General features: G+C 41.1%; 1 protein-coding gene across 1 annotated transcript; it reads right to left on the bottom strand.

Annotated features, from left to right (window-relative positions):
- Positions 1-12,403: 12,403 nt before the first annotated feature.
- Positions 12,404-14,285, bottom strand: LOC129149277 (olfactory receptor 7A17-like). The gene is made up of 3 exons (XM_054716853.1): positions 14,231-14,285; positions 13,945-14,038; positions 12,404-13,364 (listed from the first exon to the last, which is right to left on the bottom strand). Exons 2-3 carry the CDS (start codon positions 14,004-14,006, stop codon positions 12,404-12,406), a joined length of 1,023 nt encoding a protein of 340 aa, XP_054572828.1. The 5' UTR covers positions 14,007-14,038; positions 14,231-14,285.
- Between the last annotated feature and the right edge of the window lie 1,015 nt (positions 14,286-15,300).

A 15,300-nucleotide genomic window follows, 5' to 3' on the forward strand; every position in this document is an offset into this window, starting at 1 on the left:
GATCTTTTGTATTGTTTCTTTGGTCTCTATGTCGTTTATCTCCGCTCTGATCTTTATTATTTCTTTCCTTCTGCTTACACTGGGCTTATCTTGTTGCTCTCTCTCTAACTCTTTGAGTTGTTGGGTTAGGTAATTTATTACCATTGTTTCTTGTTTTTTGAAGTAGGCTTGTAGAGCTATGAACTTCCCTCTCAGGACTGCTTTCATTGTGTCCCATAGATTTTGGATTGTTGTGTTTTCATTGTCGTTTGTTGCCATGATGTTTTTTATTTCTTCCTTGATGTCTTTGGTAACCCAGTCATGGTTTAATAACATGCTGTTTAGTCTCCAAGTATTTGATTTCTTTGGGTTGTTTTTATTGTAGTTGATTTCCAGTTTTATGCCACTGTGATCTGAGAAGATACTTGATATGATTTCTATCTTCTTGAATTTGTAGAGACTTTGCCTATGTCCTAACATATGGTCTATCTTTGAAAATGACCCATGTGCACTTGAGAAGAATGTATATTCTGTGGCTTTGGGGTGAAATGTTCTGAAGATGTCGATTAATTCCATCTGTTCTAGTGAGTCATTTAGGTTTGATGTTTCTTTGCTGATGTTTAGTTTAGAGGATTTGTCCAATGGTGATAGTGGGGTATTGAAGTCTCCTACTATGATTGTATTACTGTCAATCTCTCCTTTGATATCTTCCAGGAGTTTTTTAATGTATCTTGGTGCTCCTGTATTGGGTGCATATATGTTTACCAGAGTTATTTCTTCTTGTTGGATTTCTCCCTTTAGTATTATGAAGTGGCCTTCATTGTCTCTTGTTATGTCCTTCACTTTGAGATCTAATTTGTCAGATATAAGTATTGCAACCCCAGCTTTTTTTTCATTTCCATTTGCCTGGAAAACCTTTTTCCATCCCTTTACTCTCAGTCTGTATGCATCCTTTTTTTTGAGGTGGGTTTCCTGTAGACAGCAGATATCTGGGTTTTGTTTTCTTATCCAGTCTGTTACCCTGTGTCTTTTGATTGGGGCATTCAATCCATTTACATTTAAAGTTATTATTGATAGGTACTTATTTGACGCCATTTTTATTCTATACCCCTGTGTACCTTCTTTGCTTCCTATTTCTTTCTTTCTTTTTTTTTTTTTTTTTTTTTTACAGCAGACCCTTTAGCATTTCTTTCATTGCTGGTTTGGTGGTGATAAACTCCCTTAGTCCTTTTTTGTCTGTGAAGCTCCTGATTTCACCTTCAATTTTGATTGATAGCCTTGCTGGGTACAGTATTCTTGGATTTAGACCCTTCCTTTGCATGACTTGGTATATTTCATTCCATTCCCTTCTGGCCTGATGAGTTTCTGTTGAGAAATCAGTTGCTAGTCTGATGGGGGTTCCTTTGTATGTAACTGTCTGTCTCTCTCTGGCCGCTTGTAAGATTCTTACTTTGTCGTTGGTGTTTGCCAACTTAACTATAATGTGCCTTGGCGTCGGTCTTTTGGGGTTCATTTTGCTTGGAACTCTGTGAGCTTCTTGGATTTGTGTGGGTTTTTTCTTCCCTATATCAGGGAAGTTTTCTGTTATTATTTCTTCAAACAGGTTTTCTATTCCTTGCTCAGTTTCCTTTCCTTCTGGCACCCCTATTATCCTGATGTTGTTTTGTTTTGTATTGTCCCGAAGTTCCCTTACGCTCTCCTCAATTTTTCTAATTTTTGTTTCTAGAAGCTGTTGTAATTGGGTATTTTTTTCCATCTTGTCTTCTAGCTCACTTATGCGGTCCTCTGCTTCATCTAGTCTACTCTTGATGCTTTCTATTGAGTTCTTTACAGCAGCAATGTCATTTTTCATTTCTTCTTGGTTCTTCTTCATTTCTTCTTGGTTCTTACTCATATTGTCGAATTTGTCTTCCATCCTTTTCAGCCACCCTATGATCATTTCTCTGAATTCTTTCTCTGATAGGTTGTTTGCCTCTAAATCGTTTACTTCCTTTTCTGGTGATGCCTGTTTCTCTTTCCTGTGGGGGCTGTTTCTTTGTCTCCCCATGGTCTCTCTTCTCCGGATGTCTGGTTATATAGATTTCTCTCTCTGGCGTTGATTTAAAGGTATAAAATACAACACAACCAGGCACAACAGACAAGGCACTGAACAGAATTGTATTCACGATATTAATAACCTCCAATAAAGGTAACCACCAGAGAAAGACAAATTAGGGAATAGGAGTGGAAGAGGGAGAGTAAAAAGAAAGAACAACAACGAAGAAAAAAAAACAAAACAAAACAAAACAAAAAAAAACAACGAGTGTGAATCTGAACTTGGGAAAAGAGCAGAAAGAAAGAAAAGAAAAAGAAATAACAGAAAAGAAAAAAAAAAAGAAAAAAAAAAAAGTAAGAGAGACAAGAATGATACTAAGAGAGAAAAGGGGAACAAACTATATATATGGGGAGTAAACTCCACTAGAACAACCACTATTCCCAGCAAATTCCAGCAACACGAGCCTGGAGATTAATACAAACTGCAACAGCAGCTAATATCAAGTGAGGCAAGGGAAAACAAAAGTAAAAAACAAACAAAAACAAAGCAAACAAAAGAACCAACCAAACCAACAAAAAGAATAATCAAAACAATCTCATAAAAAAGCATAAAAATTCAATCTAATCAACATTCAAGCAAACAACAACAAAAGGCCCGAGAGAAAAATAATTTTTTTAAGGTAGCGTAGAGAGAGGTTTGTATGGATTTGGAGCAGGGGGTTGGGAATTAGATAATATAAGTAGGGTGAAGTTTTAGCAGGGAGTAAACTGAAAAAGTAGGGAAAATCTAAAGCCAGAAAGGGTTAAGATAAACTGGGGACCAAAATGGGAAAGGTTGGGAGGAGAGTGATGGCATAATGTTAGCTTTGAGATAGGGTAAAACGATTGTAAGGGAAAGATGCAAATCGAATGTAGGACACTAATCCAAAAAAAAAAGAAAGAGAAAATCAAATGACATTAAAAAAAAAAAAAAGTAAAATAATAGTAATAATAGTGTTGATTGAAAATAAAAATGTAATAATTAAAAAGGTGAAAATCGAGTGAGGAAAAAGAAAAAAAATTAGTTTCTTAAGTAAAAGATGCAAAAAATGAAAATAAAAAAATATGAGAATAAAAAATTTTAAAAATTGAAAAAAGAATTGAAAATTAAAAAATAGGAAGACTAAAATGTGCAGTAGCGGCTGTCATTCACTTCCTCTATTATTCTGTTTGGTACGCCTTTTTCCCAGTCTGGGCGGTATTTCAGTTCAGCTTCATTCCAGGGCTCCTCAGTGTTGGAAGCCAGTCCTGCTTTTTAAGCCAGCCGTGTCTTAATTTCTCGTATTTATTTTTAATTACACCAGAGACAATTAGCGTTTCAGCCCCTGGGTGGCAGTGTTTCTGAATTGACTTCCGGGCCTCTCTAGCTCTTTTTTCTTTTTTTTTTTTTTTTTTTTCCCCTCTATGGCACTCACTACTGGTTTGTGGAGGTATGCACCTCAGAGCTGCCTCTCTGATGGTCACACGCAGCTCTGGCCCCAGGTTCCGAAAAAACACCTTCCCCCTGCAGTCTTTCAGGGTTTCCGCCTGGGTTTACCTCTGTATTGGGCTTAGCAATCAGAGTCGGAAAGAGCCCAGGTGTGCGGACCGTGGGTCTGTGCCCCAGACTAAGGAGCCTGCACTCCTTTGAAAATTCTTAGTCTGACCCTCCTCGTCAGATTAAAATGAGTTGCTTTCAAGAGGTCACTTCTGTTAGCAGCTCAGAAGACCCCCCTCCTCATTCACGGGTCAGGGCAGTTCCAACTGCCTCCGATTTTTCTAGGCACAGACCTCCCGGGCTCCTGCCGGTCCTGCGGTCCTGCGGCTGCCGCGCTTCCCTCACCCAGCGCTTCCCTCACCCACCGCGGGGATTAGAAACCGCCCCTCATTTCAGGCGAAATCTGACCTTTCCGTGGTGCAGTGAAGAGTTTCTTTGAATCCGAATGTTTGCGCTGATAGGGGACCGGTGGTCTGGTGCTCCCAGCAGCTCAGTGTTTGCAGTTGTCGCGGAAAATCAGGTTTCCACGAAAATCCTTCTTTCCTTGCAAGATGGCGAGGCGCCCGGCGAGCCCGCAGCTCCAGGAGGGGACCCAGCCCCTGTGGGACGGAAATGAAATTTTAACTAGATTTGATGATTTCGCCCCCCTCCCCCCACAACCCACCTTTCCCTGAGCTGGGACAGTGAAGGCCTCACTGCATAAGTGTAAACGGACTGTGCTGCCTCCGTGGCATTAAGAGTTAAGGAACAATGGGTGACCTCTATTTCTCCATCTATAAACTATAGTGACTTTTTTTACTCAGCCCCCTATGCCTTTGCCTAGCAGTTGGCCAGTCCTCAGTTTGTATGCCCTGAGTGCATGCCAGACTTTCTCATTAAAAGTAGAGAATGTATGACCACTGGGGGGAAAGGCTGAATGTAGGGTAGGAATACCTGCCAATTATTCCAACAGAGAAAGTAAATGGGCAACAAATCCAAGAATATATGCAACCTGCCAGGAATAAAATAATTCAAAGTAACACTATTTAATATTCCTCTTTAGCTTTATTAAATAATATTTTTTTTTCATGTGAATACCCTGCATGAGAGGAGACACTGTAATGACTGTTTCATGTACTGCTCTGTAAGGTACTATCTCCCTGACTGGTCAGGGTCTTTTCAGTAAATACAAAACATGCTCAAACACACCCCATCTTTGAAATTTAATGCAAACACTCTCACTCCACTGCACTGTTCTCCACAACTAACACTCTATTTTCTTCTTCCCGAACAACAAAACTCCTCAGATGTATTCTCATTTTACTGCAATCATTTTATGCATCTCACTCATTCCATGGAGTCATCCCACTGGACATCCATTCCCATCACTTAATTCTCAACTAAGGTCTTTGTAATGCAGATTCAAACAAACACATCTTTATTAATGTATTAACTAAATTAATTACATATTAGTTACTTAACCAAGAATATAGACACAATCCTTTCTTGTCTCTGGACTCGGCTGATTAGGGTCACAGTGACTCAGGTAAAAGTCCCAGGTTCCATCCTCCCTGACCCTTTCCTGTTGTACCTACTGGCCTCCCAGGCTCACCTGGATGGGTCTCTGAGAGGAAGGTCTCCGTGTGGAAGTCTGAATTGCTCCCTGGATGGTTGATGATGGAGACTGAAGCTCTTGTCCCCTCGCGAGACAGCAGGAAGGAGTGAAGCTTCAGTCAGTATTTGAGCCAGACTTAGGAATCAAAAGCAACAACCATGTGCTTTCCTCCAGCTTTGTACAAGCTGAGGACTGCACAGGGGACACAGTTACAGCTCTCTCTCTATCTGATCATCAGGCGCATTTCCCTCATGTCATTCCAACTTCTAAGCAGGTGATTTCCCTCTGGGGCTCTAGAATAAGCAGAAAGGAAAATTTTCCTAATGATTCTCTGATCCCAGGAGACCAGGACAGAGGTCAAATGAACTCACTTTTTATGACGCCTTGTCTTTTTTTAAAATATATTTTATTGATTTTTTTTTTTTTACAGAGAGGAAGGGACAAGGATAGAGAGTTAGAAACATCGATGAGAGAGAAACATCGATCAGCTGCCTCCTGCACACCCCCTACTGGGGATGTGCCCGCAACCAAGGTACATGCCCTTGACTGGAATCAAACCTGGGACCCTTCAGTTCGCAGGCCGACGCTCTATCCACTGAGCCAAACCAGTTAGGGCACCTTGTCTTGATCTTACATGTTTTTCAGAGGCCTAACCTTATCCCATCTCTGACATCATGTTTTCTTCAAAGTCTGATTTGTGGTGGGACACAGACCTGATATCTCTGGAAAGTTACTTTTCTCCTCTTTAACAAGGCAGAACTGCGTTCGTTTGAGATGCCGTCCTGGGCACCACACTCTTTGGCTTCCTGACACATTTGTCAAAAATTAGGGATGCTATACGCTTATCACAAGTTAAGAGATGCCATTTGATGCCTCATAAAATATCTATAAATTATAAGAGCTACATGTAGATATTTTTATGTCACATCACCAGAGCTTACCATTTTATAGGAATTATCTGACTTAACTTTTAGAAAAGTCCATTGTATGAGTATTTCCATGAACTCTCTTCCCCATTGCAGAAATGGGGCTAGAAGGAGTTTACTGATCTGCTCACAGCTTAAACTGATAAGACATGGGGCTTTGTTCAGGATTCTGTCAGGGTGCTTCTACTTCTCAAACAGAGATGAGCTTGCCTCAGGTGTATTTGGCAATGTCTGAAGGATGCTGCTGAACACTGACAATACCCAACACAGGTAGTTATCTTACCTCAAATGTCAGCATGAACAGGTGAGAAAATATAGTCTAAACCCTTTTCCAACTTCACTGTGCATATGAGTCACCCAGGAGTCTAGTTTGAATACAGAATCCTAATTATCAGTTCCTGGTGGGCTTGAGATGCTGAGAATCAAAACCATCACCCAGATCAACTAAAGGACTTATAGGCATGCATATAAGCCTAATCAATGGACACAGACAACAGAGGGGTGGGGGCATGAATGGGAGGTGGGGAGTAATGGGGGAATAAGGACACATATGTAATACCTTAATCAATAAAGAAAAAAAAATCACCCATGTGATATTCATGCTGCAGGCCGTGGTCTGAGGACCTCTCATTGAGTAGAAGGCTGTGGTTTACTGTTAGAGTCAGGTGCAGGTAGTTTTAGAATTTTTAAAAAATCTCAGTTGCATGTAATTTTGAGCAAATAAGGGAGTCACTCATTCAGGAGGCTGTTATAAATTTATTGTTCACTTATTTCATATAAGGGTTTATTAATGATGTCATATAATATACGCCTGAAAAATGCCTTTTAAAATTCTTTTATGTAAATGTCATTGAGAAACAAATAATATATTACTGAAAAAGATTTGTAGTATGCAGAGTAAGCACCACCAAAAGATGCTCACATCCTAGCCCCAGAAAATTGTAACGTGTCATTTTTCATAGCAAGGGAGGATTAAGGTAGTAGATAGGATATGTTTGCTAATCAGCTGACTTTCAGATAAAATGAGCCAGGTATTTAAAGCAAACATTAACAAATGGTACCACATTAAATAAAAAAACTCTGCACAGAAAATCAACATCAACAAGACAAAAAGGCAACCTACTCAATGGAAGAAGATATTGGCAAATGATATATCTGATAAGGGCTTAATATCCAAAATATATAGATAACTCATATAACTCAAAATAAACAGCAAACAATTCAATTTTAAAATGGGCAGAAGACCTGAGCAGGCATTGCTCTAAACAGACATACAGATGAAGAACAAACACATGAAAAGATGCTCAACATCACAAATTATCAGGGAAATGCAATCAAAAACACAAACCCACACATGCCAGAATGGGTATCATAAAAAGTCAACAAACAACAAGTGTTTGTGAGGATGTGGACAATAGGAACCCTCATTCATTGTTGGTGGGATTGCAAATTGATGCAGCCAGTATGCAAAAATGGAGATTTTACAAAAAATTAAAAAATAGAATTACCATCTGACTCAGCATTCTACTTCTGAGTATATACCTGAATGAAATGAAAACAATACTTTCAAAGGATATATGCACCCCTATCTTTATTGCAGCATTGATTACAATAGCCAAGATATGGAAGCGACCTATGTGTCTACTGATAGATGAATGGATAAAGAAGATGTGGCAATATTACTCAGCAATAAAAATAATGAAATATTGCCATTTGCAGTAACATGGATGAATATAGAGAGTATTATGTGAAGTGAGATAACTCAAACAAAAGAAACAAATTTCATATGATTTCACTTATATGTGGAATTTAAAAACAAGCAAGTGAAACAGAAACAAACTTATAGATACAGAGAACAAACTGATGGTTGGTAATGAGGAGAGGCTTTGGGGGGGGGGACAAGAGGAAGGGGATGAAGAAGTATAAACATCCAGTTATTAAATAAGTCATGTGTCTACAGTGCACAGAATAGGGAGTAGAGCCAATAATTCTGCTATAATTATGTATGGCGACAGATGGCTACTTGACTTATTGTAGTGATTAATTTATATAAACATTGCATCTTAACTAAGTTATATAAGTGAAACTAATATAATATTGTATGTCAACTGGCGTGGGAGGGTGGGTGGGTGAGAAGAGATGAACCAAAGAACTTGTATGCATATATGCATAGTCCATGGACACAGACAATAGGGTGGTGAAGGCCTGGGTTGGGGTGCAGGGCAGGCTAGAAGAGGTCAATGGGGGGAAAAAGGAAGGGGACATACATAATACTTTCAACAATAAAGATTTAAAAAATATTTTGTCAACTAAAATTGGCAATAAGTACATAGGTGAGGCTAATGCAATTGCCATGGTCCTTGAATGTGGAAGATGAAGGAGGAATATAGACTTGGTATCAGAGCATGTATTTCCATTTAAAAACATTTAATTTAATATGTAGTATTGATCCATTAACATTGAGCTCATGGCCAACATCCCTATAAGTCATGTCTGAATGAAGCTTCTCTAATATATATTTTCGCCATAAGTCACATCACAGCCTCCTTGTACTTAGATACACTAGTGAGTGTTTCAGCGCAATACTTGGGGGCCAGCTTCAACAGTGACATCACCAACAGAAAGCACAAACATGTGAATCATGTGGCACTACAAAGACTATGAAAATGACACATTTATGATTGGGAGCTGAAACAACGGGGCCCAGTCCTGTGTTGTTGCACCTCAGATTGTCAGATTGGAAGGGGCAACTCAGATGGTTCTTTTCTCTGTGCATGTCTGGGAACGACCCCTTATGTCTCACCAGTATTTGTTTGAGGTTACAAATAAATTTTTGCAAGTAGGTGAGTGCATGCAATCCCCCTCCCCTCTCTCTTGCTTGTTTGTATGCACTACTCAACATAAACAACAAAGACAGGAACAGTAGGAAACCAGTGGGACTGGAGGAAATAGTGAGGGGACAGTAGATGGAGATAATGGCAGGAAGGGGACAGGGCAGGACTTATAGAGACTTGTGAGTCCTGAGGAGGAGTTCCACTTCTGTTTTGAGTGAGGTGGGAGCCTCCAAGCGTTCTTGAGTCGAGGTTACCCTCTGGCCACTGTTAGGGGAGCAGCCTGTGGGGTAGTGGTGGAGTGGGAGGTGAAAGACCCCTGCAGTAGTACAAGTGGAAAATAATGGTGCTGGCCCAGGGTAGGCCATGGAGGAGGTGAAAAGTGGGTGGATTCTGGACGGATTTTGAAAGTAGAGCCCTCAGAGTTTGCTGATGCAGGTGTCAAGGTGTAGAGATGAACAGAGACAGAGATATACACAGATGACTCCAGTATTTTGACCTGAGCGCTGGGGCCACTAGGAAAGACACTGAGGCCCAGAGAGGCAGAGGAAGATGCCCAGGTTGCACTTTGGGTGCACAGTGACCTCATCCCCAGCTAAGGCATGGTCCTGATGTGAGAGCTCTGGTGGTGTGGGTATTGAGAGGGGCGTAGCCTACTCAGAGCCAGGAATTCCTCCCTTTGCCTCTCAAGTCCACACCCCAATACTCCCCCTCTGGCTCTATTCTCTTTCCTTTCAGTCTTGTTTCTGGAACGACTGCTCCCTGGAGACTCAGACCATGTGCTTCTGATTCCTTTGTCCTGAACTCATATGGCATGAGCACCCAAGAAAGCCTTATGTGGAAGAGGCTGGATGCAGGGGTGGGAGGGGGAAATTCTTCCCTTGGGGGTGGGTAGGGCTGTGTCCAGAAGCCCAGCAGCATCTCCAGGGCATTGAGCAGAAAGGTGGCATCCTCCCAGGCCAGGCCAGACTGGCCGCTTTCCAGAACAGCCTTTTTGGGGGGGCCCTCCATTGCCTGCTGCAGCCATAGCGCCAGTGCTCTGACCACCCACCTTCCAGTTTGTCCCACACATTTTTCCTAGGAGCTCTGATGGTAGATTTTGTTTTTCCCCCATCCTTTCCTTCCTACTCAGCTCTGCCACTCCCCAGGACCTCCTCCCCTGTGGTGACCAGGAACTTGGCTTTTGGGGCAGTCCCAAATGGCCCTGGCAGGCCAGTGTGGGACCAGAGCCACAGGAATGGCTCTGGATGTCCAGCTCTTCCGGGCACTTCTCCTGTCCTCCTCTCCACCATCTGGGCTTCTCTGGTTTCCCCTTGTCTCTCCATGTCAAAGCCCTCAGAGGGGCTGTCTTAGCTCATTTGTCCTGAACTGAACTCTCCCTACTGGGAAGTGACCAGAACTTAGAAGCTAGTGCTTATAGAGGCCTTTCTGGGCCTTAACAAAACAGCCCATCCATCTCCCACTGGTCTATGAATGAGGAACTTGTGCTCCTGTTCTTGTTTTACAGAGAGGGAGACTGCAGAACAGACAGCTGACATTGCTCACCCAGGGCCACACCGCCAGACAGTGGCAGAGCTAGGACCTGATCCCTGACCACCTTGGTCTTCTGCTCTTAGGAGAGCTGTAGACAAGGTTTCAGCTTTCCATTCAGTCCAGAGGAGAGAGAGGAAATAACAAATGAACAAGAACCTATCATTCACTGACAAGGGCGATGAAGATCTCCAAAGAGGTTGGCTGGGAGAATGCTGGCTTGGGCTGCGGATGAAGGATTCATTCAGACGAATAACCTAGAAAGCTGTTATACTCCAGGTTACAGTATATTATAGGGAGAGGATACTGATTAAAATCAGCAAATGAGCCCTAACCGGTTTGACCTGCAGACTGAAGATTCCTGCGTTCAATTCTGGTGAAGGGCACATGCCTGGGTTGGGGGTTCAGTCCCCAGTAGTGGAAGTGCATGAGGCAGCTGGTCAAGGATTCTCTCTCATCATTGACATTTCTCTCTCTCCCCCTCTCCCTTCCTCTCTGAAATCAATAAAAATATACTTAACCTTTTGCACTCGGATGTGGAGTGTGACTTGACACGGTTAGCATTAGAATAAAGGAATCGAGAAAAAAGCAAACGAGTGCAAAGGGTTAAAACATCAGAGATTTTCCTTCTCACCTGGCTGCTGTTTGGGGTAAACGGAAAAGAAAACTGTGTATGATCTCTCTAAGTCTCCTGCCCTGTAATTTATTCTTTTTTTAAATTTAAATTTTTTATTGTTTAAAGTATTACATATGCCTGCTTTCCCCCCATTAACCTCTCCACGGCTGCTCCCATTCCCCAGCACATGCCCTCACCCCCCTACTGTCTGTGTCCATGGGTTATGCTTACATGTATGCATAGAAGTCCTTTGGTTGATCTTTAACCCCCTTCTCCCCATTCCCTTGTCTTTCCCCTGAGGTTTTACCGTCGGTTGGAAGCTTCTATGTCTCTGAATCTATTTTTGTTCATCAGTTTATGTTGTTCATTATATTCCACAAATGAGTGAGATCATGTGATATTTATCTTTCTCTGACTAGCTAATTTTGCTTAGCATAATGCTCTCTATGTCCATCCATGGTGTTGCAAATGGTAAGAGTTCCTTCTTTTTTACAGTAGCATAGTATTCCATTGTGTAGAAGTTCCACAGTATGTATGTATGTATGTATGTATGTATGTATTTATTTATATATATTTTTTCACATAGAAGCATGCCTGGTTTTATTGAAGTTCACTTTATTGCATTTCACAGATCTTTTTTTTTTTTTTTTTCAATAGAAAGACAGTACCCTCCATCAGTAAAAAGATTACAAATTGCTTTATTGTAATTCATGCTTTCTTATGGTGGTCTGGAACTTAACCCATGTTATCTCCGAGGTATACTTGTACCAGGCCAGGAAGATGTATTTTTTAAAGTTTTCTTTTAAAACCTTTATTGTGGAGATTATTACAGACATCCCTCTTTTTACCCCCCATAGCTCCCCTCCACCTGGTTCCCACCCCACCTCAGGCCCTTGACACCCTATTGTATGTGTCCATAGGTACTGCATACATGCATATTTATGGGTTGAGGCTCAAGCACCGAGCAACACCAGTGGGGTTCATTAATTGTAGTTTTTTTCCCCATAGGAAAATCATTCAGGATGATTCTTTTAGTTACAAAAATTATTTGATGCAATATAATGTATGTCATTTGAGAAAAATTATTCTAAAAAAAATCCATGTTGTCCATTAGGTAAATGGGATTTTCCAACTATCTGATCCATAAGGAAATAAATTTTGGAAAGTAGGAAAACAGCAAAGAGATAAGTTGTTGGATATCTGAGAGAGCAGAAAACTTAATTGAGTTACATAAACTGAATAGAGAAGATGAGGTCAGAGAAATAGAAATTCCAAGAAATCAATGGAAAAAGCAAGTTCTACTTTCATCGTAGGAAAGTAATCACAGTATCTGACTCTGAGCCTTTGACTTCTGCCATCATGGGCACACTTTCAGTATTAGGACAACTGCCAGTTTGTAGTTTCCTTCACAAAGAATGCTTTCAGAGCCTGTTTAATGTCCTTGTTCCTGAGACTATAGATGAAGGGGTTCAACATGGGTGTGACCACAGAATATATCACCGAGGCTGTTGCACTTGAGTGTCCATTGTGGGTAGCAGCAGAGCTGAGGTACACTCCTAGGATTGTACAATAAAATAAGAAGACAACTGAGAGGTGAGACGCACAAGCAGAAAATGCTTTATACTTCCCTTGAGCAGATGACATTCCATGTATGCAGGACACTATTTTAGAATATGAGTAAAGAATCCCAGCGAAAGGACCACCACCAAGCAGAAGAGCTGAAAAATAAGTCACCATGTTATTTAGAAATGTGTCAGAACAGGCAAGTTTGATCATCTGATTGAGTTCACAGAAGAAGTGAGGGATTTCCACATCCATGCAGAAGGACAGTCGTAATGTCATTAAGCATTGTAGCAAGGAATTCAGGACACTCATGATCCAGCATATCAGTACCAGCAGTCCACATAGCCGAGAGTTCATGATGACAGTGTAGTGCAGGGGGTGGCAGATGGCCACAAACCGGTCATAGGCCATCACAGTCAAGAGGAAAATATCCAACCCAACAAAATGTATATAAAAATACATCTGGGTGATGCAGCCTGCATAGGTGATGGCTTTGCTCTGTGTCTGGATGTTCACCAGCATCTTAGGGACGGTGGTGGATGTGAAACAGATGTCTACCAAGGACAGGTTGGAGAGGAAGAAGTACATGGGTGTGTGGAGGTGGGAGTCTGAACTGACGGCCAGGATGATGAGCAGGTTTCCAAATACAGTGATCATGTACATGGAGAGGAAAAGTCCAAATATGAGGGGCTGCAGTTCTGGTTTCTCTGAAAATCCCAGAAGAACAAACTCTGAAATTTGTGTAAAATTCACAGGTTCCATGTGGTGGAGTTGACTATCAGGAAAGATAGAAGTAACATCACTGATTTTCACTAAAATGTGACAATTTATATTTTGCAGGTTAGACATTACTTTTAAATTTTTTATAGTCCCCTTTAGGGGCTATCCAGTGCCATCCATAATATGGAATATTTGTCCCAATCACCTATGTATCTGAGGGGTTCACGTATTCTAAAGTTTTAATGAGAATTTCTTCATGTTTCTCAGGAATACAAATTGAGTGCTGACTATGTTTTAGGCACCGTCCATGTTGTGAGAACAAAAGTATCTACAGTCCAATGAGGGAGAAAGAATGTGGAAGCAAGTAATAAAATACTAAATTACTTTAGCTGTTGGCAGTGGTATGAAGAAAAGGAAAGCACATCTAAAAGAGACAATGAATAGGGAGTTCTGTTTTTCATGGGTTTGTAGGTAGGTCTGCAAATAAGGTGACATTTGAACAAAGACCTCAAATAAGTGAAAAGGGGAATGTTCTGTGATGTTCCAAATTTAATACACTGGGGCTAGAGAGTTTGAGAAAAACAATAGTAGTCAACCAGCTAAAAGCTGTGGCCCACTTACAAAAGACTACTCACGTTCCTGAATGTATGTTGGAACTTGAGTCAACTTCTGTAGAGAGCATTAGATGCCCCTGCATCCTGCATGCCCATGAGCTTTCAGGACTGCTGCCTGTAACCAATCAAAGTAGTAAATATTCTTCCTTAGTACCTATTCAAGACCTGCCCCCACTTTACCTGAATCCACCCCACCCAGGATCCGACTTTTTAAGTCGTTTCAAAAGAGCTTACATGTTTCTTTCCTAAAACATGAAGTGTAAAGAGCCAGTAAACTCTAGGACTTGGACATGTCTTTTGTACTTACTTCACTCTGCTGCTGGTGGTTTAAACTTTATGCCCCAACACTTTTCTTGGCTGGCATTTGGCTCAAAAAATAATTTTTTTTCCTTAAAAAAAGCTTTTGGCCTGCTGGTGTCACTTAGTGATTGAGCATCTATGATCCAAAAGGTCATGGTTGGATTTCTGGTCAGGGCACATGTCTGGGCTGTGGAATCAATTCCCAGTGAACAGTGATAAAATGAAAAAAAAAAAAAAAAAAGATGAGATAATGTAACCAGGTTAAAATGAGTAGTTTCAAAATAACAATAGTACCCAGAATTGAATGGAGAATTAAACACTAACTGAAACAAGACATAAAATACAGTCAAATAAGAATATCAATATGGGTTGACTATTAAATTGTAAAAACCTAGATCTAAAAGTATATAATGCATAATTTTCCTGGAATGTTCTGGCACATAGCATATGTTCAACTATGATTCATTTAATGAATCTGGAATTAGGTTTCAATGCACACGAACATTTACCATATTGCAAGCTTATACTTCAATATAGTTAAAAACATTTAAATTGTTACATGAAAGCTGGCATAAATGGCTATTGATATGAAAGAATATTGAATTGGTCCTTGCTCTCTGACATCTTGCAAGATGTCATAGGGATTACAAACTCGGTGTAAGAATCACCAATACATTTTTGATGACCACTAGAAACTACATATAAAATTTACAGGTGAGCAAATACGACTTAATAAAGCAAGAAACTCAGCGGTTAGCAAATAGATATCCTATCTAATAATAGAGTAATATGCAAATTAACTGCCATTCCATGACAAAATGGCGGCCTCCATAGCCACAAGATAGTGGCGCCCAGTCTCCTCAGCCCTGCTGCTGGAGTGTTCGGCCTGTCCGCAGGAGCAGCGAGGCTAGATCCGCCTCCGGAGGGGGCAGATCCAGCTTTCCCGCTTCCACCACTGCTGCAGTGTCTGGGCCTGTCAGCCCCGCCGGGGTTAGGGGAGACCAAGCAGCGAGGCTTGATCTGCCCCCAGACAAGGCTGACAGAGCCCAGACAGCAGGGCATGGAGGCTTCCTTAAT

The sequence above is a fragment of the Eptesicus fuscus genome, chromosome 6, assembly GCF_027574615.1.
Source record: "Eptesicus fuscus isolate TK198812 chromosome 6, DD_ASM_mEF_20220401, whole genome shotgun sequence".
Lineage (NCBI taxonomy): Eukaryota > Metazoa > Chordata > Mammalia > Chiroptera > Vespertilionidae > Eptesicus > Eptesicus fuscus.